Below are 23,490 nucleotides of genomic sequence, written 5' to 3' on the forward strand. Positions count from 1 at the left end.
TCTCCCGGTAGGGCCCTTCGCTCCCTGCTGTGGAAGACCTGACCCCACCCCTGATTGCAGTTTGTCACCCCCCACACTAGACTGCCACCTTGGAATGGCATGGGCTTTGACTTGGATATACTCCAGACAGCGGCTGTGCAGCCTTGTTCAAAGCACTTAACCTCTCTGAGCCTCCATTTTCTATCTGAAAAACAAATCAAGCAAAACTGGACTCACCAGGTTGTTGAAAGGACTAAATACAACCAGACAGAAACTCAAGTCAAGCAGGATTAGACAAAAATGGAATTATGGGCTCAGCAAAGTGAGAAGTCCAGGAGCATCTACAGCTTCAGGCACAGTTGGATCCAGGGGCTCACACTGTGTCATCAGGACCAGTCTGTCCATCTTCCTCAGCTTTCTTCTGTGCTGGCTCCGTTCAGAGGCAGGCTGTCATCCATGGTGGCACAGTGGCTGGCCACCAGCAGCTCCATACTCACCTTCTATTCTTCCGCAGCCTCTATTCCCAGCGGATTCCTCAAGAGCCCCAAACTGCCGCTCACGATTGCCTGGGCTCTTTTCCTTTCCTGCACCGTCCACTCTGAAGGCCAGACGTGCACCCTGCTTGGTTGGTCCTTGGTCACACTCCTGTCCCAGCGTGGAGCATCTGGAGAAGGGGCTCCCCAGGGACACCAGGGAGCTTGGTGCCAGAAGGAGGAATGGATGCCAGCGGGAAAACTGACAGACGTTCTGCCCCGGCTGCAGGCCTCGCGAGGGCGGGGACCTGTGACAGTGCCTGGTGCTCCGCAGCATGCAGACGCGTCTCAGGATGAATGGATGTCCTCCACGTGCATGTAGCACCTGGCACACGGCCTGGCATCGGCCACATCTGTGCCGCTCCTGCCTCCCTCCTGGAGGACCGGGACGGGGGGCTTCCGTCCTGGCCAGCTTGCCTCCCGGGTGGAGCGACACGGTCCTGTGGTGCCTCCTCAGTGGGGACCTGTCAGCTTGGCCGCAGAAGCCCTGAAAGCCCCATTTGTTTGGCCAGCTCGACAGCCGGGTGTTGCAATAACGGGCCCCCGCCGCCCTGTGCGCACAGCTGTCCGAAGTCATCCCGTTCATGTTGACTTCCTTATCGCCTGCGTCCCGAGAATTTGTGCCTGTTAGTCTTTTGAGGTTGAGCTGCAGGTAGATCCTTGATGTCATCACGTGTGAAAAGGGGACACAGTCCGCCCCGCAGGGCTGTGGGGAGGATTAAGTGAGTAATAACAAAAGTGGACCGGCTGGCACGAGGCCCGGTACCCAGGGGCTGCCCGGGAAAGCCAGGTTCTCTTGGATCCCTTCAGATCCAGGTCTTAGCATGAGCCCACGTGCAGAGCCTTTCCTTGAGTATGCGGCAAAATGCTTAATGAATTCTTCATAAATGGCCACCGTGGATACACACAGACATGCAGGCACAGCGACACACACACACACACACGTGCTCACATGCGCAGGCACCTTCCTTGTCCAAAGACGGAGTGGTGGCCAGGCTGCCTGGTCGTGAGACCCCTGTTGGAGGCACCCAGGCACGCTTGGTGGTGATATTTACTGGGGCTTCAAGCATCCTGCCATTTAGCCACGTGCTTCTCAAACTCTCCCATGCATGCAAATCACCTGGGCTCTCCTTTTCTTAGGGAGACTGATTTGGGAGGTGTAGGGTGGAGTTCACCGTGGGATGCTGACCCTGCCGGTGCATGGCCCATGCCTCGAGAAGCAAGGATGTGGGTGACTTTTGAGATTTCTCTGAATCCCGAGATTCTGGGCGAGTAAACAGCCAGTGGGAGTGGCAGGGGCAGGATGGAACAGCGAGGCAGGGAGGAGAAGCGGACCACAGAGGGCAGGCCAGGGGCTGGGGCTGCTGAGCTGGCCCCAGGCCCATGCTGCGGCCCTCCCTCCACAGTCCTTCCCCTCTGGACTCGTGGTGTAGACGGCGAGACCCCTTTCCTTGTAGCTAAAACACCACGTGGTGTTTCCCCAGGTCCTACCTCCCTCCACAGAGGCTCCAGCTCTGTGGGTCAGGAGGTGTGTGGGGGTGAGAATGTGCTGAGCATCCTGGAGCGGGGCAGCAGACCAGGCACTGGGGGAGGGGCTGCCGAGCACAGACTGCTGGCGGGGTTCGCATCTCCCACCGCCTTCCTCTGGGAGGCCTTGAGCAAGGGACTGCCCCTCTGGGCCTGTTTCCTCAGCTAGAAAGCAGGGCCTTGGACCAGGCGTTCTGGGCACACCCTTTCAGCTCTGACTGCCTGGAAGAGGCAGTAAGAGGGGCGAGCACACTTCACCCAGCCCTACCCCTGCAGAGCCACGGGCGTGACGTGGGGGCAGACGGTTCAAATTCCCACCTTCTGCATCAGCATCAGGAGCCGAGGCAACCGGAGGCTGTGTGGGGGCCCCCAGGCTCCCGTGAGCGGTCAGTGCAGGATGGCAGCTTTCCTGAGAAGAATCTACTCATCCAGGCCTGTTGCACTCACCACCTTCCCACCCGCCCCCTTGGTCGTCTGCAACAGTGGCCTCCCTGTGCCCCGGTACCCTGTGCCCAGAGAGCCCACACGGCTGGCAGCCCGCCCCTGCCCCCCACGGGTGCACACCCCTGCTCCCCAGGCCTTATTTGGCTCTGCTCAGCTTGGTGCCTGGAATCCTGGAGCCAGGTTGGCCTTGGGGAATTTATTTGGACCTCAGGGGCCCCTGCCACGGGGACAGCAGGTGCTTGGGGGGAGCCCTTCCCCACCCCTGCTGTCTCCTGGCCTCCTGCTCCACTCCCTGGCATCCTGGGGGCGGGGAGGTGTCAGGGCAGCGGGGGGGGGGGGGGGGGTGTGTGTGGGGGGGGGTCTTATGTTTTCATCTAGTAATTTGAAGACGTATTTTTTTTTACTTTTTATTATGCAGAAAAGCTAGATAGAGGAGTATAAAACTTCCATGGAGCCAGCGCCCAGCCAAAACGATTCAGAACTCCTGGGCTTTACCAATATATTTGTAAAATCAGAAAAGCATGCATCTGGCATAAAATTCCATGAGAAGGAAGCCCCTCTCCTCCCCCAGCCGTCAATCCTGGGAGCAGCAGCTGTCACAGCCCGGAGCTGTTCTGTGCATACATGAGCACAGACAAGTGTGTGTGTCCTCTTTATTTCATTAAAATGTGGCATGTTTACATAGCTTACTCGCTTTTGTGTCGGACGCCATTCTAGGTATATTACAAATATTAACTCATTTAATCCTCATAGCAGCCTTACCAGGTAGGTGCTGTTAATATCCCCAGGCACAGAGAAGTTAGGGAACTCCCCCGACATCACACAGCGCTAAGTGATACAGTTGGAAGTTGAATGTAGGCAGCCCTGCCCCGGTATCCATGCTCTCAGCCACATTTTCTGCCGCCTCTCAAGTTACAGATACTGTTCTTTACCTCGATTTTGTTTTCGCCACTAATCACATAATCCATTTAGCAAATGTGGATTGTGTGCTGACCGTGTGCCAGGCATGGTTCTGGCGGCAGAGGGTACAGCCACGGACCAAACAGATAAACCGCTCTGTCTTCTGGAGTTTATGTTCTAGCTGGGGAGACAGCCAGCCAAGGACACAAATGAGTGCTACCTCAATTTGATGGTGAGTGGTGCCCAGGAGGGAAAATAAAGCGAGGAAGGTGGGGGAGAAAGCGGAAGGGTGTTGCAATTTTATAGAGGAGGCCAGAGAACGTGACCTTGGGGGAAGGCCCTGCGGGTGTCTGGGGGAACAGCATTCCAGGCAGAGGAACAGCCAGTGCAAAGGCTCGAGACAGAGCGTGCCATGTTGCAGGCTGAGCGCGGCAGCCGCTGTGGGTCGTTGGGAGTGAGGGGGCAATGGGAGATGAGGGCTCGGAGCAAAGGGGGCAGGCGTGGGCTGCTGCGCCCCTGGAGAGCTTTGCTCTTTGCTCCGCGTGAGATGGGGCTCCGTTTGCTCTGACTTAGGTTGTGACGGGTCCCCCTGCCTGCGAGGCGCAGACTGGGCAGCAGGACAGAGCGCGAGCAGGGAGCGCGGGCCAGGCTGCCCCCACAGCCCCCTCGGCCACCCCCGCAGCCCTCCACGCCGGAGGGAGAGGTGGCTCCAGGGCGCTGGCCGAGGAGGAGGTGGGGGCTTTCTTCCCTCACCTCCTTCTCTGAAACAGCCACCTGTGGTGTGGCCACGCCTCCGGATGGACACGCGGGTTGTTTCCAGTCTGGCCGTTGCAGACTGCTGCAATTGCATACGCTCACACACGTGTCGTGGAGGAATTCCTGGAAGTGAAGTGGCAGGATTGAAGGGCACCTGCATTTTTGGAAGGTTCCCAGGGCACAACGGCTCTGCACATGCGCACCAGCGTGCGGGCCCCCCAGCAGCGTGGGAGGGGGTGTGCTCAGGTGCTAGCTTCCGGTCAGGTCTCCCGCTTAGGGGAGAGGGGTGGCCTCGGGGAGATGCTGCCGGCCTACCCGATTTGTCCCTTTGTAGGCCAAGGTGCCATCGAGGTGGACGGTTTATGGAGGCACCACCAGAGTTCTGGACCCACGGAGTGGACCCGCGGTGGGTGGCACCAGGGAGGATGACCATGGCCGCACGTAGCAGAAACCCCGTCCTGGGCCGGCTGGAGTCAAAAGAAGAGTAACAGGAAGGACTTGGTTCCACAGCACCGTCCCCACTTCAGACGCCAGTCGCAAGTCCTGGGCCACCCGTACTTCCGACCCAAACAAATCAGGAATTCCCGCCAGCCCCTCCTCGGGTTCTAGAATCTGCTAGAATGACTCATGGAACTCAGGAAGATGCTTTCCTTGCTGTGATTGGTTTAGCATCAAGGATACACCATCGGGACCCCCAGGAACAGCCTATGAAGAGGCCCCTGGACAAGGTGTGGAGAGAGGGGTCAGGGCCCTCAGCTGTCTCCTCGTGCGCCACCCTCCTGGCACCTCGATGTGTCCACCAGCTGGGAAGCTAAGAATTCTTCTAGAGCTCAGCTCCAGGCCCCTCCGCTCCCCGGAGATCAGAGGGTGAGGATGAAACTTCCGAGCTCCTAATCCCGCAGTCTGTCTGGCGAGCAGCCCCATCCTGACCTATGTGGGGCCCATCCTCAGCCAGCTCCTTAGCGTAAACCCAGGTGTGATGGAAGGGGCTCCTGTGAATAGCGAAAGGCACTCCTATTTCTTGGGAAATTCCAAGGGTTTAAGGAGCTCCGTGCCAGGAACCGGGGACAAAGACCAAATATATTTGTCGCTGTACCACACCTTCCTTCTGCTCCGCTCTCCTAGCCTCTTCCTCTTCAGGACACGGCCGCCATTTGCAACAGTGGCTGCGTGCTTTCTCCCGAGGGTGGCCCCGCTTTCCCTGAATCTCGGGGGGCCGGGGGAGGGGTCCTAGGAGGGAGGTTGGCACCCGAGCAAAGGCCAGTTCTGTTCGTGGGGAGGAAAGGGGAACAGGATCCAGCCAAGCGACCAGCAGTGTCCACTGTGAGAAGCTGCACGTCAAAAGGATGCTCACTCGACTTTCGAGCCTTTACTCGCTTGCCTCCAGCGTCTTATCGACGTCTCTCGATGGTGGAGTCAGCGCGTTCGCTTTCAAAGGTTCTGCGGGAGGAAGCACCTTGGGAGAATGTGCTCCTCGCCCCGGCCAGCTGTGCGGCTGATGCTCAGTGGAAACCGCTGTGCACGTGAAAGTCTGAAACCCGATCGGCCGTGACCGGGGCAGGAGCCTCAACTGGCTGGACCCCACTTTCCCCAGCTGCAAGATCAGGGGCTGGATGGGGTCGGAGGGCCCCACAGGGGACTTCCTTGCCCCTAGGGCCCCTGTAGGATTTTTTCTTTGTTTTTATTAACAGATCAGTACATATAGAAAAATGCACGTGTTATAAAAGCACCACTCAGTGTACTTGTCCAAACTTAACACGCCCATGGGGCCAGCACTCGGATCGAGAAATGAAGCATGACCGGCACCCCAGAACTCCATTTCCTGCTCCTTTCTACTTATTCCCAAGGATAACCACTAACGCCTCTAACATTGTAGTTTTGCCCTTTTATTTATTTATTTTTTTTTTTGCTGAGGAAGATTTGCCTGGAGCTAACATCTGTTGCCAATCTTCCTCTTTTCATATGTGAGCCACCGGCACAGCATGGCCACTGACAGACAAACAGTGTAGGTCCATGCCTGGGAACCCAACCTGGGGTGCCAAAGCGGAGCGCGCCAAACTTAACCACTAGAACACCAGGGCTGGCCCTATATTTCTAACTATATGTGAATTGAATGATACAATATGTACTCTTAAGGGTCTCGTTCCTTTTCTCAGCATTGTGACTCATCCATACTATAGCATGTAGCTGTCGCTGAGTCCCATTGCTGCATAGTTTCCTACCCACCGAGCCATTTCTTAGATATAAAGAAGTGTCGTGAATGTCATACTGTTCTCTATAGTCAGCAGGGCAAGTGAACGAGTGCCAGATTTCTTTGCTTTTGCTTCAGATGATAACAACTAATCTACGTGTTAACTCTCGTCACCACATAACCTCTGTGGGTAGGGAAAACTGGGAAAATGAATGAATTATTATACAATGTGTGCAGTATGTTCAGTAGACAAAATCTTCCAGAATGGGAGTCAGAAAAAAAAATTAAAAACAGAGATGCTTCGTGGTGGAAAGATTGGGGCCCTAATTGATCAATTGGTCAATTGATTGATTCATTCATTCTTCAAACGTGCATAATGTGCCACTTCTACGCCTGGTCTTCAGTCTTTAATTTGGAGTCCTCCTTCCTCCGAACTAATTGGCTGGATCTTAGCGTCTAATGACAAGTGGGTAAAGATGGAAGGATCTTAGATATTATCTTCTCTAGCAATTTCTAAACCAAATGAGTATGAAGAGTTCCTTTAAAGAATTTTTAAGTGACTTTTTTTTTTTTTGGTGAGGAAGATTGGCCCTGAGCTAACATCTGTTGCCAATCTTCCTCTTTTTGCTTGAGGAAAATTGTCACTGAGCTGACATCTGTGCCAGTCTTCCTCTATTTTATGAGGGATGCCACCACAGCATGGCTTGATACCAGTGTGTAGGTCTGCGCTCAGGATCCGAACCTGCAAACCCTGGGCCGCTGAAGTGGAATGTGCGCAAACTTAACCACTGTGCCACCAAACTGGCCTGACGTTTTTTTCTCATAAGCAAAAAGAAGAAAGCAGAAACTCTCTTTAACATAACCCCCCAACTAACCACTACTGATATCTCAAAATGTATCCTCTCCTACTGTGTGCTCAAATCCGTATAGCTATACATATACATATATTTTTTTTAGTGGAATCGTTTTGTATCCATCTTTTCACAACTTTCGTTTGTAACAACTAGACTTTATCTTTTAGAGCAGTTTTAGGTTCACAGCAAAATCGAGCGGAAAGTACGGAGAGTTCCCATTTATCCCCTCCCAATCTTCCCCACTGTGGACATCCACACCACAGCGGTACATTTGTTACGATCGATGAACCCAGTCATTATCACGCAAAGTCCATAGTTTGCATGAGGGCTCAGTCTTGGTGTCGCACATTCTATGGGTTTGGACAAATGTGTGATGACGTGTGTCACCATTCCAGCATCACACAGAGTCATTTCACTGCCCTGAACGTCCTCTGAGTCTGCCTGTTCGCCCCTCCCTTTCTTTAACCCCTGGCACCCACTGATCTTTTTATTGTCTCCGCAGTTTTGCCTTTTCCAGGATGTCATAGAGTTGGAATCATATAGCATGTAGCCTTTTCAAATTGGCTTTCTTCATTTACCAATAACTTTCACTTTTCTTTAACAATATGTTGAGCATGTGTTTCCATGTCAAAAAGTGTTCTAAAGCCTTGTTGATTGCTGTCTAATGTTTCATTGTATGCTCTCTATTAACTTCTCTCTTGTCATCGAAGTTTAAGTCCTTCCCTAGTTTTTGCCACTAAATAGCATTGCAGAGCACAGCCTTGTGGGTAAATCTTTGCATACAACTTAATGATGTCTTTAAGATAAATCCCTAGACTGGGGATTGCTCCTCCCAACGTTTTGTTCATTTCAAGCCTTTTGATACGTGTTGCCAAATTGCCCTCCAGAAAGGTTACACCAATTTATATTCCAACCAGTAGCGTAGGAGGGTTTTCCCCTCCACTCTTGCCAGCTCTGATTAGTGTCAAAATTTTTAATCTTCGCCAATTTAATAGAGCAAAAATGATATTTATCTGTTTAATTTATATCTATTTGAATATTAAAGTTTTGCAGATTTCCATAAAGCAGGTTGGCCATTAGTCTTTCTTCTTTTGCAAACTGCTTTTTTGGGTTATTTTCCACTTTTTCTATTCGGATGAGCATCTTTATAGTCTGGAGTTATTAAAAGTGTTTTTCTATTAAGGATGTTCGCTGCTTGTGAGGCCCTCTTTTTTTTTTTTTTTTTTTAAGGTTTTATTTTTCCTTTTTCTCCCCAAAGCCCCGCAGTACATAGTTGTGTATTCTTCGTTGTGGGTCCTTCTAGTTGTGGCATGTGGGACGCTGCCTCAGCCTGGTTTGATGAGCAGTGCCATGTCCGCGCCCAGGATTCGAACCAACGAAACACTGGGCTGCCTGCAGCGGAGCGTGCGAACTTAACCACTCGGCCACGGGGCCAGCCCCCTTGTGAGGCCCTCTTTTAAATGTCAAAAAGTTCTCACCAACATGCCCGCCTGACGTCTGCTGGACTTTTAAAATAATAAATACAATGAATGATAATAACTAATATTTATAGAGTGCTTGTTATATGCCAGGACTTATGCCATGCAAAACAGCCCTGTGAGGCGGGTTCTGATATGACGCCCATTGGACGGATGGGGAAACTGAGGTGGGAGTGGTCTGTTAATTTTCCCAAGGTTACATAGCTTGTAAGTGGCTGTGCTGGTATCAGCCGATTAACAAAACACACGGTGACATAGGGCTTCTATGAATTCAGGACACTTTTTATAAATGTATCTTTCGTTCATCACTAAAGTATCTACATAAGTTCATCAATCTCAAGGCGTGCAGTTCATTCTCTCTCTGAGCAGTGGTGCTGGGCATGTAAATTCAGCAGCTTCCCGTCATAATTCCAAGCGCTCTCCTCATTACCCTCATGGTTTACTGTTAAGAACCATGTTGGATCTTTTCTTTTTCAGGAAGGGGAAACTGAGGCTCCGAGCAAAGCAAGCACCTGCTCAGGGTCATCTAAAAAGTTTGTGGCCCTGCCAGGACTGAGAGCCAGGGCTGAGGATACCCAGCCCAGGTCACCGTGTGACTTGGGTCTGCCCCCTCATCCCCTGTGCCTTTGTTATCAGAGGGGACGGCAGAGGATGCTGCGGTGGTCCCGGAGCAGACCTGCCACACTCTCACGGTGCCAGCCTCTCGGGAAACCGAGTGGGCACAGACTGGCAGTCCCCTGGCCACGGTGGCTGCTGGGCATTCCAGGCCCCTGGCACGCTGCCAAGGGTGAAAACAGAGCTGCAGGCTCCTGAGCTGCATGCTGCCCCTCCTCTTGGGTTTGCATCTCATTGCTGGGTTCGCAACATGCCTAATCTCTGCATGTGCAGACTCGGAGGAGCCAGCTGAGAGGGAGCATTGCCAGCAGCTTGTAGCCCTCCAGGAGGCCTGCTGCCCACCCCTCCCCCATGTCCCTCACTGGGCAAGCAGGGCCCGAGCAGTCTGCAGAGGCGGTGGCTGGAGCTTCCCCTGGCTGAGGCCTTTCAGTGCCCGCCGAGATGGACCGCAGGAAGGACATAGGCCCGTGTTCTCTCTTTCTTCCCAAACGGAAGTTCATTTGGTCCTGCCCCATCCTATCTTCTCCCTCTTTGCCCCTGCAGCCTTCACTGCAGATACAGAAAGGAGTTGTAAGCACATCAGCCGTGTAAGTGAGGCTTGTCCTGGTTCTCCAGGCAGCTGGACTCCTCCAGGAATGGAGAGGACTTAATTGTGCAGACAGTCAATAAACAGCTGTCAAATAATGGGAATTCTGTAACCCATCATGTTTCCCTTTTTGCTTTGGCTGCCAGGAGGCTCGGAACTGAATGAAAAGCTAAACCACTAGCCATCTTGCAACAGATGCATGGTATAATTGGCGTCACTCTTTCTCCATCTGGTCTCTGGTTGTTCAACTGCCCTGTTGAGTACGCGTCTGTTATAAATCATCTCCATTCTTTTATGCGATGAAGGTGGAATGTAACTGAAAAAATAAGATGTGAAAGGAAGTGGCCTGGAGACACCTCTGCTCCGGGATGCAAGTGAATGCTTTTCCCAGAAGGGGATGGTTTTCCTGGGACCATTTAAGAACTTAGAAAAATGTCTGGGTTCCTTTTTCCCTCCATCTCTCCCTCTCTCTGTCTCCCTTTTCCTTCTCATCTGCTTTTTTCTGTGCCCTTTCCTCTCTTCTCTCCCTCTTCCCTTCCATCCTTTATTCTGTTTCTATTGCCTGCTTTGCCCTCCTTCCCGTCCCCACTTTTTAGTCGTTGTTCCCTCCATCCTCTCTCCCCTCTCCCCTCTTCTTGCTCACCCCCTTGCCTCCGGGCAGTCAGTTTAACATTAATATCCCTCGTAAACCCACAGAACGTGGCTCTTCGAAGGGCCTTGCCACAGCCTTTATCTCATTTATTCCTTGTGGGGTTAACCTGGCAATTACGATGATTTCTTTGTTACCCAGGAAGACATGGAGGCCTAGAGAGGTTGTTCGACGTGCCCGTGGTCACACAGCTTGTATGTTACACCGTATTCACCTTACTATCGGATGCCACCTCAAGAGTCTGATTCTACCCTGCTCCCCACGGCCCCCCCTCTGCCCTTGTGCCAGCCTCACCCACCTGGCCACTCGCCTTGCTTGGCAGAGATCACCGGGCCCCCAGGAGCGCTCAGCCCCGCCACCCGTTCTCCCCTTCTGAGGTTTCTCTTAGAGTGCAGATTCTCAACGTGCCAGCAGGACATATCAGAGGGGCCAGAGAATTCAGACCTGTGTCATTTGGTCACAAATTCATTTGGCAAATATTTATTGAGCATATACTAGGTGCTAGGCAAGACTGAGGCCAGGGAAAGGCAGGGAAGGCACCGCGGGTGCAAAATTTAAGGAGGCGCTCACTCCCAGGTGCCACTTCTGCGCATGCACGACCCTGAGAGTGGGTGCCTCCTTAAGCTTCGTGCCTGGCGCCTTGCTTGTCTTTCTAACATTCTGCCCTGGTGCCAGGCACTGTTTCAAGTGCCAGCAATTTAATATTGAGCAAAAGCACCAGCCCCCTGGCCTTTGGGAGTTATAATCTATTATGGGAAACAGATATTAATCAAACAGTTAAGCTAACAACAGACTGTTTCAAGAGTGACAAGTGCCATGAGGAAAGAGACAGGGGGCTGGAGGGAGCATTTTGGAGTGGCGCATAGGGGGCGCCGAGGGATGGGTAGGAGTTTTCCAGGTGTGCTGCTGGCAGAGGGCACAGCAAGTGCAGAGCCCCAAGTCAGGGTGGAGCGTGGCAGACAGGCAGGGCTGGCGGAGGGCAGAGGGGCCAGAGCAGGGAGCCCGGTGCAAAATGGTCCCAGGCTGTTTCTAATACAGTGCCAGAGCCTGCCAATGATTGACTTTTAAAAAATAAATGCAGTCTAACTGAGAGAATGCAAAGCCACTCCTTAATGAGGTCCCTCACAGCCCCGTCCTATCAGCTTCCTTGGGGGGATGTGCAGCCCCTCCAAAGTCATCGCTGTCGCTTTCATATAGCAAAGTCTGCGATAGGATCTAACATTTGCCGCATTTTCCGGATGGAGAAACGGGAGCACAGAGAAGTTATATAACCTGCTGTCTTAGTCAGCGAGCTCAGGCTGCCACCACAAAAGGCCACAGACGGGGGCTTCAAGCACAGACAGTGATTTCTCTCAGCTCTGGAGGCTGGGAGGTCCAAGATCAAGGTGCTGGCTGGTTCTGTCTCTTCGCCTTCTTAAAAGGGCACCAGCCCTATTGGCTGAGGGCCCCACCCTTATGACCTCACTTAACCTTTAACACCTCTCACAGGCCCTTCTCCAAATACAGGCACACTGGGGGTCAGGGCATCAGCATATGAATTGGGGGGGGTGGGGGTGGGGGACGGGGGACACAAACTTTCAGTCCTGAACACCTGCTCAGGGTCACATGGCTAACTAGTGGGACTTGACTGCAGTCAGTGCGACTCCAGGGCCCAGGCCCCTAACCACTAGACCTAACTGCCTCGGGATGTGTTGTGTGTGATGTCGCCCATCCAAGTGAGAAGCGCTTCTCAGGACAAAGGTACAGCAGATCCACTGGGTCTGGCCCCCATCTGGCAGCTGGACATGTGGGCTGAGGCCTGAACTCCCCCCAGCGTGACTGTGGCGGTGATCCTTCTGGAAAAGGACTGCGCTGAGGGTGTGACAAGGAGGTAAACCAGCCAGAAACACAACGCTTGAAGTTGGGGGTTCTCCCGTTTCCAGCTGACTCAGAGGGGGCCCAGGCTCCAGTGCACACCTCCCCAGGAATGGACCGCGTGACCTTGAGCAAGTCACTTGACATCTGCCAGCCCTAGGTTCCTGCCTAGGTGACCCCCAAGCCCTGCGCCCTCACGGGTGGCTGGGGGCCATCCCATTGGCCATGAGGTCGGCCAGGCACCGCGCGCGGAGCCCCTGCTCGCACCCCGTGGCCAGGGCGCAGGCGAGCTGCCGCCGCCGGCTCCGCAGCCCGGGCCGCGCCGATGGGGCAGGGGGCGCGCGCGGGGCGCAGCCGGAGGCTCGGGTGCCGCTCCGCTCGCGCCGCAGGCCGCGCTGCAGCCGTGCCGAGCGGGCTGCAGAGGCCGGGAGGGCGCGCGGGGGCCGCTCGCGCATTTCGCAGACCTGCTCCGACCCCCGCCTCCCGGCGCTATCGCCCACCCCAGACGCCCGCCCGGCGCCCCCCGGCCCGCGTGAGGGCCGAGCCCCGCGGGAGGGGCTGGAATGCCTCCCCGGCGGGGCCCCCTCCCGGCCGCTCGCTCCCTCCCGCTCCCCGCGCGCCCCCCTCCCGGCCGCCAGCCAACTGCGTGCCCCCGGGGCCGGCAAGAAGCCACATGCCCCCGCAAGGAATGCCGGGCCTGGCGGGCGGGGGGCGGGCGCTGGGCAGGGGGGCGGGCCGGGCGGGCAGGGCAGGGCAGGGAGCTCCCCGCCGGGAAGGTTGGTGAGAGGGAGAGAGCGAGCCCGCGCCCTCCCCGGCCCCCAGCGCCGCCCCTGCGCGCGGCCGGTGCGCCGCCCTGGCCCGATCGCACGAGCTCACACTTTCGCCGCCGGACCCCGGCCGGGACGACCCGTGGGCTCCGGGGGCCGGGGGCGCCCGGGGGCTGGGGCGGAGCGGCTCGGCCGGCCCGGGCAGCCCGCGCCCCCCTCCGCGCGCCCCCGTCCCCGCCGGCTCGGAGGAGGGGGCAGGCCGTCCTGTTTCCCCACACCCCTCCCAGCCGCCGCCGGCTTTGGGGCCCCGGTGGGGAGCAGGGGGCTGATTAGCCGAGGAGCAGGGGTGTGGCCAGCGGGGCCCTGGGTAGTGAGTCACACATGCTGCTCGCCCAGTCCAGGGGCCGAGCGCGATCCCAGCCCGAGCTGGGCGCTGCCCTGGCCCGAAGAGTGTCCCCGGGCTTGGCATGAGGACCCAGGGGTGCCGAGGGAGGGGCTGAAGCCCTGCGCGGTGGTGGAGGAGGGCGGTAAGCGGCGGGCGGGGAGGACTCCCCTAGAGAGCGGGGTGGGGCTGGGAGTCAGGGCTGGCGCGCCGGCCCACACCAGGACCCCCAGGCCCCGCCTGTACCTGCTCTGAGCTGGCAAAGCGGGCCTGGCTGCATTCCCTGGCAGCCTCCTGGTGAGGGGCTGCGCAGCCGGGCGCTGAGGGCTCCATTTCATCCGCCCGCCCCCCTTGGCCCCAGCTGGGCTTGACTCGATCGGGGCCCTGCTCCCCATTGCAGAGTTTTGGGCTGTGGCTCCTGTGGGTTCCCCATCCCGTTTGCGCTTTGCTCCTGGAGTCCAGGCTGTGCCACCCAGCCCTGCCTCCTGGCCTGAGCTGCCCCGGACCCCTGACCCTACGGGGCTGGTGGCTCCAGTCGTCCCCAGGACCAGCCCGGGATAGAAATGGCATTTCCTCTTGGCCAGGCTACAGCTGTTTTTGTTGTCTGTGTTCTCAAGAGCTTCCTCTGGGGATGGCAGGGAGGGTAAGCAGACTCCGCGGGACCCCTGCTTGCCCTCTCCGCCACTCACCCCTCTTCCCCTGTCTCTTTGATCCTCTTCCTGTGCTGGTCCCGCCTTCGCGTCCCCAGGACAGAATGACTGAGAACATGAAGGAGTGCCTGGCGCAGACCAAGGCGGCCGTGGGGGACATGGTGACAGTGGTGAAGACGGAGGTGTGCTCGCCACTCCGTGACCAGGAGTATGGCCAGCCCTGGTGAGGCCCCTGTGTGGGGACAGGAGAGGGAGAAGGGGGGACTCCCTGGGCTGGGTTGGCTGGCGACCCTGGGGAGCATTCCCGCTCTGCCCACCTCCCTTGCCCTGCCCTGAGCAGCTCCTGAGACCAGAGGCGAGCACAGGCTCTTGAAAAACTCAAGCAGAGTGGCCCCGGAAGGCCGGGGCTCCGGCCTCAGGACTGCTACCGCTCCACCTGCCCCACGTCCCCGCGGCCTCCTGGCCACGTCTTCGGCTTCTCTGCCCACCGGGCTCTCTCTGATGGCTTCTTTGCTTTCTCTACGGGCCCGTGTCCTGGCAGCTCCAGGAGACCAGACCCCTCAGCCATGGAAGTGGAGCCCAAGAAACTGAAGGGGAAGCGTGACCTCATCATGCCCAAAAGCTTCCAGCAAGTGGACTTCTGGTGTAAGTGGAGCTTGGGGCTCCGCCTGGGTCCTCCCCGCTCCCCACCCCCTCCCCGCCTCTGCTTAGGGACTCTGCGATAAGACGGATGATGGGTGCTGCCGGTCACACAGCTCCTTGCCCAGGTCCAGGCCTCAGTTAATCCTTACCGTTAGCCACTGAGGTGCCTATTACTGGTCCCATTTCCCAGGTGAGGACGCTGAGGCTGCGGGAGGGTGAAGGACGCCGCCTCGGGTCCCGCGGCCCACAGATGCGCGGTCGCAATTCAAACCCAGACCCTTCTGAGCCCAAAGCTGTGCTCTTTCTTCTGCTTTTTCAAACTTGAGACAAAGGGAGCGCTGGTGTGCTTAGCAGTGGCAGACGTGGCCTTTGAGCCCCCAGGGAGGGGAATGGGCGATTGCCGCTGAGGATTCAGGGGCCCGCGGCTGGATAAGGTGGATCCAGGTCTGGGACTCCAGAGTCCCGTGCAGGGTGTTTGCCCTGCCCCACTCTGTCCTCAGGGTGGGCTTCCGTCAGCCCCTCAGCCTCCTCCATGCAGGTCCTGCCCCCTCGCCACCTCTGAGGCTCTCTTTCCTCTTTCCGTCCCCCCAGTCTGTGAGTCCTGCCAGGAGTACTTTGTGGATGAGTGCCCGAACCACGGTCCCCCAGTGTTTGTGTCCGACACGCCGGTGCCCGTGGGCATCCCAGACCGGGCCGCCCTCACCATCCCGCAGGGCATGGAGGTGGTCAAGGAAGCCAGTGGGGAGAATGATGTGCGATGCATCAATGAGGTCATCCCCAAAGGCCACATCTTCGGCCCCTACGAGGGGCAGATCTCCACCCAGGACAAATCGACTGGCTTCTTCTCGTGGCTGGTGAGTGTTCCCTGGGCTGTTCCGTGGGAGAGGGTGCCGAGGAACGTGCATGGAAACCAGCAGGGGGAGCCGTGCGCTGGCCCAGCCGGGACAAAGAGCTTTTCTGCCATCATTCCCGGGCACGTGAAGGATGGGTCCTGCTCTAGCCCCTGGCCCCGCCGAGGGGCTGCGACCCTTGGTGGCTGAGGGCCATGCTGAAGAGCCCACCAGGCGGCGGTCGGCAGAATCAGTGGTGGGGCTCAGGGAGCCCCTGCAGCCAGCCAGGCAGAAGTCAGGGCGATTTTCCCATGCATCCTTGCGTGAGTGTCTGGCGGGCCAGGCAGTGGCATGGACCAAGGGTTTCCCCCAGCCCCCCTCTGGAGCCCGGGACTTGGAGCTGGGGACCGGGGGGTGCAGAGCGTGACATTCAGCTCACACAGTGGTAACACCAGGTGACTGAGCTTGGTGCCTGCCGGAGGGAAAGACTTCCACCAGACAGACGCGGTCCTTGCTCTGAGGGTGCGGGCGGCCTGGTGGGAACCAGGCGTTGAACAAGTCATACACGTGTGATAACTGCTACTGAAGGGGGCGTAGAGGATGCTCTGGGAACAGCCAGAGAAGGCAGCGTGCGTAGTGCTCCGGAATTTGGGGCCCATAGCCCAAGTTGGTTATGTCAGTCAGCTTTGCTCTTTACTATCTAATGTGACCTTGGACGAGTCATTTAACGTCTCTGTGGCTGTTCCGTAACAGGATAGGCACAGCTGCTTGGTGAAGATTAGATGAGTCCGTACTGTAAAGTTCTTAGCATCGCACTTGGCCTTCGTAAGCACACAGTGACCATCAGCGATCGTCATTGTTCTTGGCCCCCGTGAGGGGTTTGGGCAAGATTTCCTTTAGCCTGAGAACTGATGAGTGAGTAGCGGTCGTGGGACAGGGTGGGAAGATGCTCTGTGCAGACAGAACAGCTGAGAGAGGAACCCTGAGAAGCTTCGTGGGGCAACAGCGATGGGCCGGAGCGGCAGAGTGACGAGGAATTGGCAGGAGGGGGAGGTGGGGCCGGATCGCACTGCGTTTCATAAGCCAGGGTCCATGCGTCCCCCGTCCGCCGGCCAGGGGACGCCTCTGAGCTTCTGAGCAGAGGTTGCACAGCAGAGAATCCGGATTCCAGGCGGGAGCTGGGATGGGGGTTCAGGTAAGAACACGTGATGGCTTAAACTCAGGTGCTAGAGGGGGCATATCTGGGAGAGACGTAGGAGAGAGAATCTCCAGGATGCATTCGTGGATGGGCTGTGGAGAGAGAAAGAGGGGTTTCAAAGATATGAAGAAGAAGGAAGAGCAAAGACGACTCTCAAGGATCCAGTTTGAACAGAGATGGGGGAACGTGGGACAATATTGAAAGGCAGGCTGAGGGGGTAGGAAAATCATTGCTCTTCATTAAGTAAACACTTCTTCAGGGTCCCCTTGTGCCAGGCCCTGGGGTGGCCCTGGGGATACGAGGGTGGGCCAGATCAGATGTCAGTCCTGCCCTCCTAGAGTTTACTGTGGGGGAGATGGAATGAATCAAAGAATAAGATAAATAAATGATATTATGACTGAAAGGCGATGGAGAGATGGCGAGGCCAGGAGCAAGGTGAACAAGCAGGGGGAGTGGTGTGGCCAGAGGTCGGGGAAGGCTTCCTAATGGTTGAGCTGTTATTGAAGAAAGAGAATGCCCACCGGGTGAAGATTGATGAGGGGCATCCAGATGGATGGGACAGCGTGTGCAAAGGCCCTGTGGCAGGAGAGAGCACAGTGTGTTTGAGCAACTGGAGGAAGGTCAGTGTGTGCCTGGAATGCAGCAAACAGAGGCCTGGAGGAGACGGCGGCTTGGCTATATAGGGCCCAGTGGGCCAAATTGGGACTTGTGTTCTTTATTTTAAGAACAATGAGAAGCTTTCATTTATGTTGTAAAAGGCTAACTTTGACTGCAGGCTGGAGAACTGCGGGGGGAGGGGGCCTTGGTCAAGAAGGGATGGCCACTCCCCACGCCCCAGTTAGGGAGCTGGGGTTGTTCTCTAGGCCGAGACGTGAAGACAAGCCAACTGGATTGTGAACCATTTCAGAGATGAAAGAGGTTTGATTTGGAAATAGGCTAATTGGCCTAAGCAAGGGAGAGGGAAATGCCAAGAACATGCCTGCAGTCTTTGCCTCCCAACCGGCCGGGAATGTGCTTTTCTCTGAGAAATGGGGGCTGCGGGAAGGGGACGGGGGTGATAGAAGATCCTGATTTGGGTTTTGGACTTGTCGAGCTTGGAGTGGCGTCAAGACATCCAAGTGGTGATGTCAAGTAGGCAGTTAGATCCATGGATTTGGAGCTCAGAAAGCAGGTTCGGAGATGTCACCCTGTGCGCAGGTGGTCCGTGGGCCGGCGCTGTGGAGGGCGGCCCCCAGGGAGGACGGGCTGGGCGAGAGGTGGAGACCGTCTGGGGCTGAGGCTTCAGCAAACTCAACAGTCAGTGGCCCGGAAGGGGGGCTCGCCTGCGAGGTTGGAAGGCCGGAGTGACCAAGAGTGTCAAATTCTGCTGAGAAGCCGAGGGAACAAGGGTTCATGTCGTCCACTGGATCTAGTGCCAGGAAGTCCTTGGTGACTTTGGCGAGAAAGGTTCCCATAAGACACTGGGTCTCGACCTGGGGCGACTTGCTCCCCGTCCCCCCCCCCCGCCCCCGGGACATCGGCCGTGTCTGGAGACAGTTTTGGTTGTCACAGCTGAGGATGGGGAGTATGCTGCTGGCATCCAGGAGGCAGAGGCCAGGGGTGCTGCTAAACCTTTTACGATGCACAGAGCAGCCTCTTACAGCAAAGAATGGTCTGGCCTCGATTGTCAACAGGACCGTGGTGAAAAAACCCTGCAGAAGATGATGAGACGGAAAGCTTATTAGAATGGAGGTGAGCAGGATAGTCACTTCTCAGAAGATCCATTAGAGATGAGAAGTGGAAGAGAGAGAGGAGTAGGAAGGTGATGGCTAGGGGTAGACATGGGGTCAAGGGAGTCTGTTAGTAAAAGACACGTTAACGTCCTAAAAAGGAGGACTCCCGCCAAAGAAACTGTTGAATATAGAGTAGAGATGAGGCAGGACAGATAAGATTCCACGTTGCCTGAGAAGGTTCAGACAGAGACGTTGGCCGTGGAAAGGAGGTGGGTCAACATTTTTTCTGTCCCTGGAGGGTTATCCTAGAGGTTTGGAGTGGATGGAGGGAGCTGAGTACAGTAGACCAAATAATGACTCCCACAGATACCCCCACCCTGGGCCCCGAGAGCTGTGAATAGGTCATGTGACAGGGCAAAAGGGACTTCGCAGATGTGGTCAAATGGAGGATTTTGAGATGAAGAAATTGGTTTATCGGGGTGGGCCCGATGTAAGGACGAGCATCTTTATAAGAGCGAGGCAAGAGAGTCAGAGAGAAAAGACTGGAAGATGCTCTTCCGCTGGCCTTGAAGGTAGAGGAAGGAGCCGGGAGCCAAGGAGTGCGGGCAGCCTCTAGAAGCTGGAAAAGGCCAGGAAACGGATCATTCCATAGAGCTTCCAGAAAGAACCCAGCCCAGCTGACGCCTTGATTTTAGGACTTTCGCTCCAGAACTGTAAGACAATAAACGTGTTGCTTTAAGCGGCTGTGTTTGTGGTAAGTTTGTTCCGGCAGCCGTAGGGAGCTAGGGCAGCAGGCTTCCGTGTTTGGGGGGACATCTGAGAAAATGTGCGGAGAGCTGGAGAGAGGTGGCCTGAGACCCAGGAGAACGGAGACGGCCAGTTCAGGTTGGGGTGAGCAGACATGGACGTGCGCCTGAGATACGCAGAGGGCGAGGTCCAGACAGCCGCTCGTTGACGTGTGTGGATCTGCAGCCGCGGGGAGATGCCTGGAGATGGGGAGGATGGCGCGGATGAAAATATGCAGGTGAAGCCCTGGCGAGGGATGGGCCGTGGGGTCGGTGCCACAGAGGCTGAGAAGCTGGAGGACAGAGAATCTGCTTGGCTCGGGCAGCACCTGGTTCTTGGTGTCCTTGACGGGGCCAGTTTCACGGGCAGAAGCCACATGGCTGTGGATGGAGGCATGAGTAGGAGGTGAGGAGAGGGAGCCAGCAAGGGTGGCTGGCTTGTTTGAAAAGTCTGGCTGCTCATGGAGCAATTATTATATGCCAGGTGCATACCACATTCTTCCTCTCCACGGTCCTGCAGATGGAGGTTGCTGTTCCTCGGGGTCAGATGAGGAAACACAAGACTGAAGAGGTTGAATCAGCAGCCTGGGTCCCACAGCTGGTACACAGTAGACCGTGGGTGGCTTCGCGCAGAGCTCCCTTCCACGATGCCAGGGGGCTTTGGGGAGTCCGTCATGGGAGACGTGGCTAAGGGGGGAGCGGTGGTTATGTGTTCAAACTCAGCCCAACCTCACAGAGACAGAGCGACCCCCAAGCACTAGGCCCTGAGCGGGGAGCTCTGGGGCAACAGAATGCATGAGGTTCACCCCCCATTCTTAATGGAGCCTGTGGTCCAGTGACAGCGGCAGGGGCCAAGGCAAATGGATGGGGAGCAGGCTTGTTCCCAACCCAGTGACCTGGAGGCCAGTGCTGCAGAAGCTTTAGGACAGGCAGAACGGGAATTGATTTTAACTGGGCACGTTGGAGTAGGATTTTGAGGGATGGGTAGAAGTTCCACAGAGGAGGTGACGGCTTCTCAACCTGTGGGAAAGTCTCAGGGGAGAAAATCTGGGGCCGTGCCCAGGGAAAGGCTGTTAGGATCGCTCCTCCCCACATGAGAGCCTAGACCTTGGGACCACCCAACCACGCAAGCGTGGGGTCTCTGAGGCGGGCGGCTTTCCCAGGTTTGCAGCCTGGTGTGGGTCTGTGGTCCAGAGAAAAGGCAGAATAGGAAGCCCCAGAGTTTGCAGCCTGGCCATAGACCAGCTCCACCAGTCGAGTGGGCGTGGCCCGTGGCTCGGGGTGGGGTGCCATTTCTCCTTCCCAGGGCCTCTGAGCTGTGGCGTGTGGCTGGGTGCAGGCAGGACATGGCTGGAGGTCACGGGACCATGGGGCTTCCACCTTTGTGATCCAGAGAAGCGAGAGAGACGTTGAAGGCTGGGAGAGAACAGATGCACAAAATGGCTCAAGAAAGCGGCTCCCGTGTGAGTGTGGGGGTGTGTGTGCTGCGGGTGTGTGTTTGGGCCTCCACTGGGGACGAGCGGGGCTCAGGAGCCGCTCTGGCCGCCCAGGCAGTGGGTTGGCCGGAGGATGGGAGAGGGGGCAAGTGGGCTGAACCACAGCGCTGATTTTGGACCAGGATCCGGAAGTCCCACATCCTAAGTAAACCACATTCACTTGTCAAATCCTGTCCCAAAGCCATATTTGATGTTGTCCTTTCTTGACCTCTGTCCGCCTTCAAAAGCCCTGGCCCCCATCCAACGAAATCCATTTCCTCCCACAATTGCTCAGTGTGTGCACTCGACTCCGGCAGAAATGATGGTGATGTTAGTGATAAGAAAGCCATGAGTGTTTATTGAGCACTTACTGTGTGTCTGGGTCTGTGCTCGGCACTTTATAGCAGGATCTCATTTGATCCTAATGATGCCCGTGTGGAGTAGATATTATTCTACCCATTGCACAGCTGGGAGAACTGAGGCCTGGACAGGGTGAGTCATTCTGCACAAAGCTAAGCAGCTGCGGAGGAGCTGAGCTGGCGCAGTCTGACTCCAGCACCCACCCTCTCATCCTGCCTCCTAGTCCTCTCTGCCTCCCTTCCTTGTCGAGTCTGTTCCTACCTCCCGGCCCCGGTTGCCTCTGTTCCACTCATCCTTCCTGCCCTGCCCAAGTCCCCCTTCCATCTCCCCTCAACCCGGAGGAAAGCTGGTCCCACTGCCTTCAGTGTGATGCAGCGACCGGGCCTGACTTTAGATGCACCAAATGGCCGTTTCCACTCTGTGTCTCAGCTTCATCTCCCCCTTGGCAGAGTTTTGCACTTACTTCTGGCTGTTCAGAAAAGAAATACCCCTTCCTCTGCTTTCTCACCTCCTTGGAAGTTATAAACTCTGTAGATCGGTGCCAGGGTTGCCCAGGCTGCCCTCAGACGCTGCGGGCTGGAGACGATGCTGCAGGCAAGACGCGCCTGCGGAGTGTCATGCAGCCGTGTGGTTTGGTGAAGAGGCGGGAGAAAGAGGAGGCCAGCCCAGGGTTTCTGTTTAAGTTTCTCACCTACACCCGGTCTCGTTCCAGAAGGGATTTAGGGCTGCCAAGCAGGATACGTAAAATATAATATGATAGCGTATTAAAACTGGGAGAGAGAGAAGAAAGAAAAATAATGGTGGAGACCCTACATGGAGCCAGGAATGAGGCTACAAATGCATACCATAATGATCTGTGTATGCACTTTTAGCTACAGGGGGTCCAAATCTGGCAGTCATTGGGCAGAGGCGAGTCTGGTCAGCTACCAGCACATTCTGTGCGTAACGTGAACCGTTCCAGGTAGCTCCTGAGGAGGTCAGCCCTTCTGGGTACTGATCCTGGACAGATTTCCCAGGCTCCCCATAAAGGATGCTGTGGGATGGCATTGCTCCCCTGCTGTCGGGCAACCGCCCCGCCTGCCAGCCTCCTACTATTCTGGGGGAAACAGACGTGAAATGGTATTTCCCTGTTTTCCATTTCGGCTCCCATCGTAAAATGGGGATTTATTTTAAAACGTGAACTTGGACAAGCAGAAGTTGGTGGCACGCCCTCCGGAACAGAGTCTGAGAAACGCTGAGTAACCGGGAGAGATGGAAGTGTGAGCAGACAGCGCAAAGCCATGAGATGTCAGCGGGAGTGGGCGATCTTACCAAGCTTTGGGTGGCTCCGAGAAGGGAAGAATAATGGGCTTGTCCAGGAAGAAAAGAAGGCATATTTGAAACAGATTGGCCGTGTGTGCGCCTGCGCGCGCCAGCAAGTGCTTTCGTGCTGGTTTGGTTGTTAATTTCTATTAACTCTTTAGTTTGGGACTTTCAAACTGAAGAAGAGTTGTAACAATGGTATGATGAACACCCGCACATCCTGCCTCTAAACTCACCTATTGCTAACATTTTATAACAATTGCCTTATGTATCTCTCTATATGTATTCCTACAGGCACGTGGTGCACACACAGTCTTTTTTTTTTTTACGCATTCCTTTGTGCTTTTTTTTGAACCGCTTGAGACTTGGTTACAGACATCAGGCCTGATGGGCCTACAGTCTCTATCACACCTGCTCGACTCTGCCATCGCAGGGCGAGAGCAGCCATGGAATGGACATCGCGTGAACCAAGGAGCGTGGCCATGTTCCAATAAAACTTTATTTATAAACACTGAAATGTGCATTTCGTATAATTTCAAATGAAATTTGAATTTCCTGTAAATTTGAAAATCGTATAAAGGAAATATGAAAAAAAAAATTTTTCAATCATTAAAAAAATGCAAAATCCATCCCTAGCCCACAGGCTGTATAGAAACAGGTTGGGGGGCTGCATTTGGCGTCCAGGCCGGAGTTCGCCGACCCCGGTCCTGTTAACCACAATATGGTGATGACACTCAGGAAACTTAACCGTGGATGCAATATTGTCTCAACTAAATCCATATCCACATTTTCCCAGTTGCCCCGAGTAATGTCCTTTAGAGATTGTCCCCAGTTCAAGACTCACTCGAGCATCACTCATTGCATTTAGTTGTCCTGTCTCGTCTCCTTTATTCTAGAACGTTCCCCTGCATTATTTTTTCTCTTTCATGAGATCAACACTTTGGAAGAGTTCAGGCCAGTTGTTTCCAGAATGTTCTGCAGCTTAGGTTTGTCTGGTTGCTTCCTCACGATAGATTCAGAT

The 23,490-nt window shown here is 55.6% G+C and overlaps 1 protein-coding gene across 5 annotated transcripts in view; it reads left to right on the forward strand.

The window, feature by feature from the left end:
- PRDM11 (PR/SET domain 11) overlaps nt 1–23,490 on the forward strand; it is an 83,877-nt gene that overhangs the window by 16,965 nt on the left and 43,422 nt on the right. For 4 of the 5 annotated variants that reach the window (XM_070564887.1, XM_070564885.1, XM_070564888.1 and 1 more), the window contains exons 2-4: nt 14,264–14,388; nt 14,707–14,810; nt 15,399–15,661. In XM_070564887.1, the coding sequence (XP_070420988.1) occupies nt 14,270–14,388; nt 14,707–14,810; nt 15,399–15,661 (486 nt within the window). In that variant the 5' untranslated portion in view covers nt 14,264–14,269. Of the gene's footprint in view, nt 1–13,305; nt 13,661–14,263; nt 14,389–14,706; nt 14,811–15,398; nt 15,662–23,490 lie in introns of those variants that run through there. The other variant, XM_070564886.1, reaches the window with a different exon arrangement.

Source organism: Equus przewalskii, chromosome 11, assembly GCF_037783145.1.
Source record: "Equus przewalskii isolate Varuska chromosome 11, EquPr2, whole genome shotgun sequence".
NCBI classification, from domain to species: domain Eukaryota; kingdom Metazoa; phylum Chordata; class Mammalia; order Perissodactyla; family Equidae; genus Equus; species Equus przewalskii.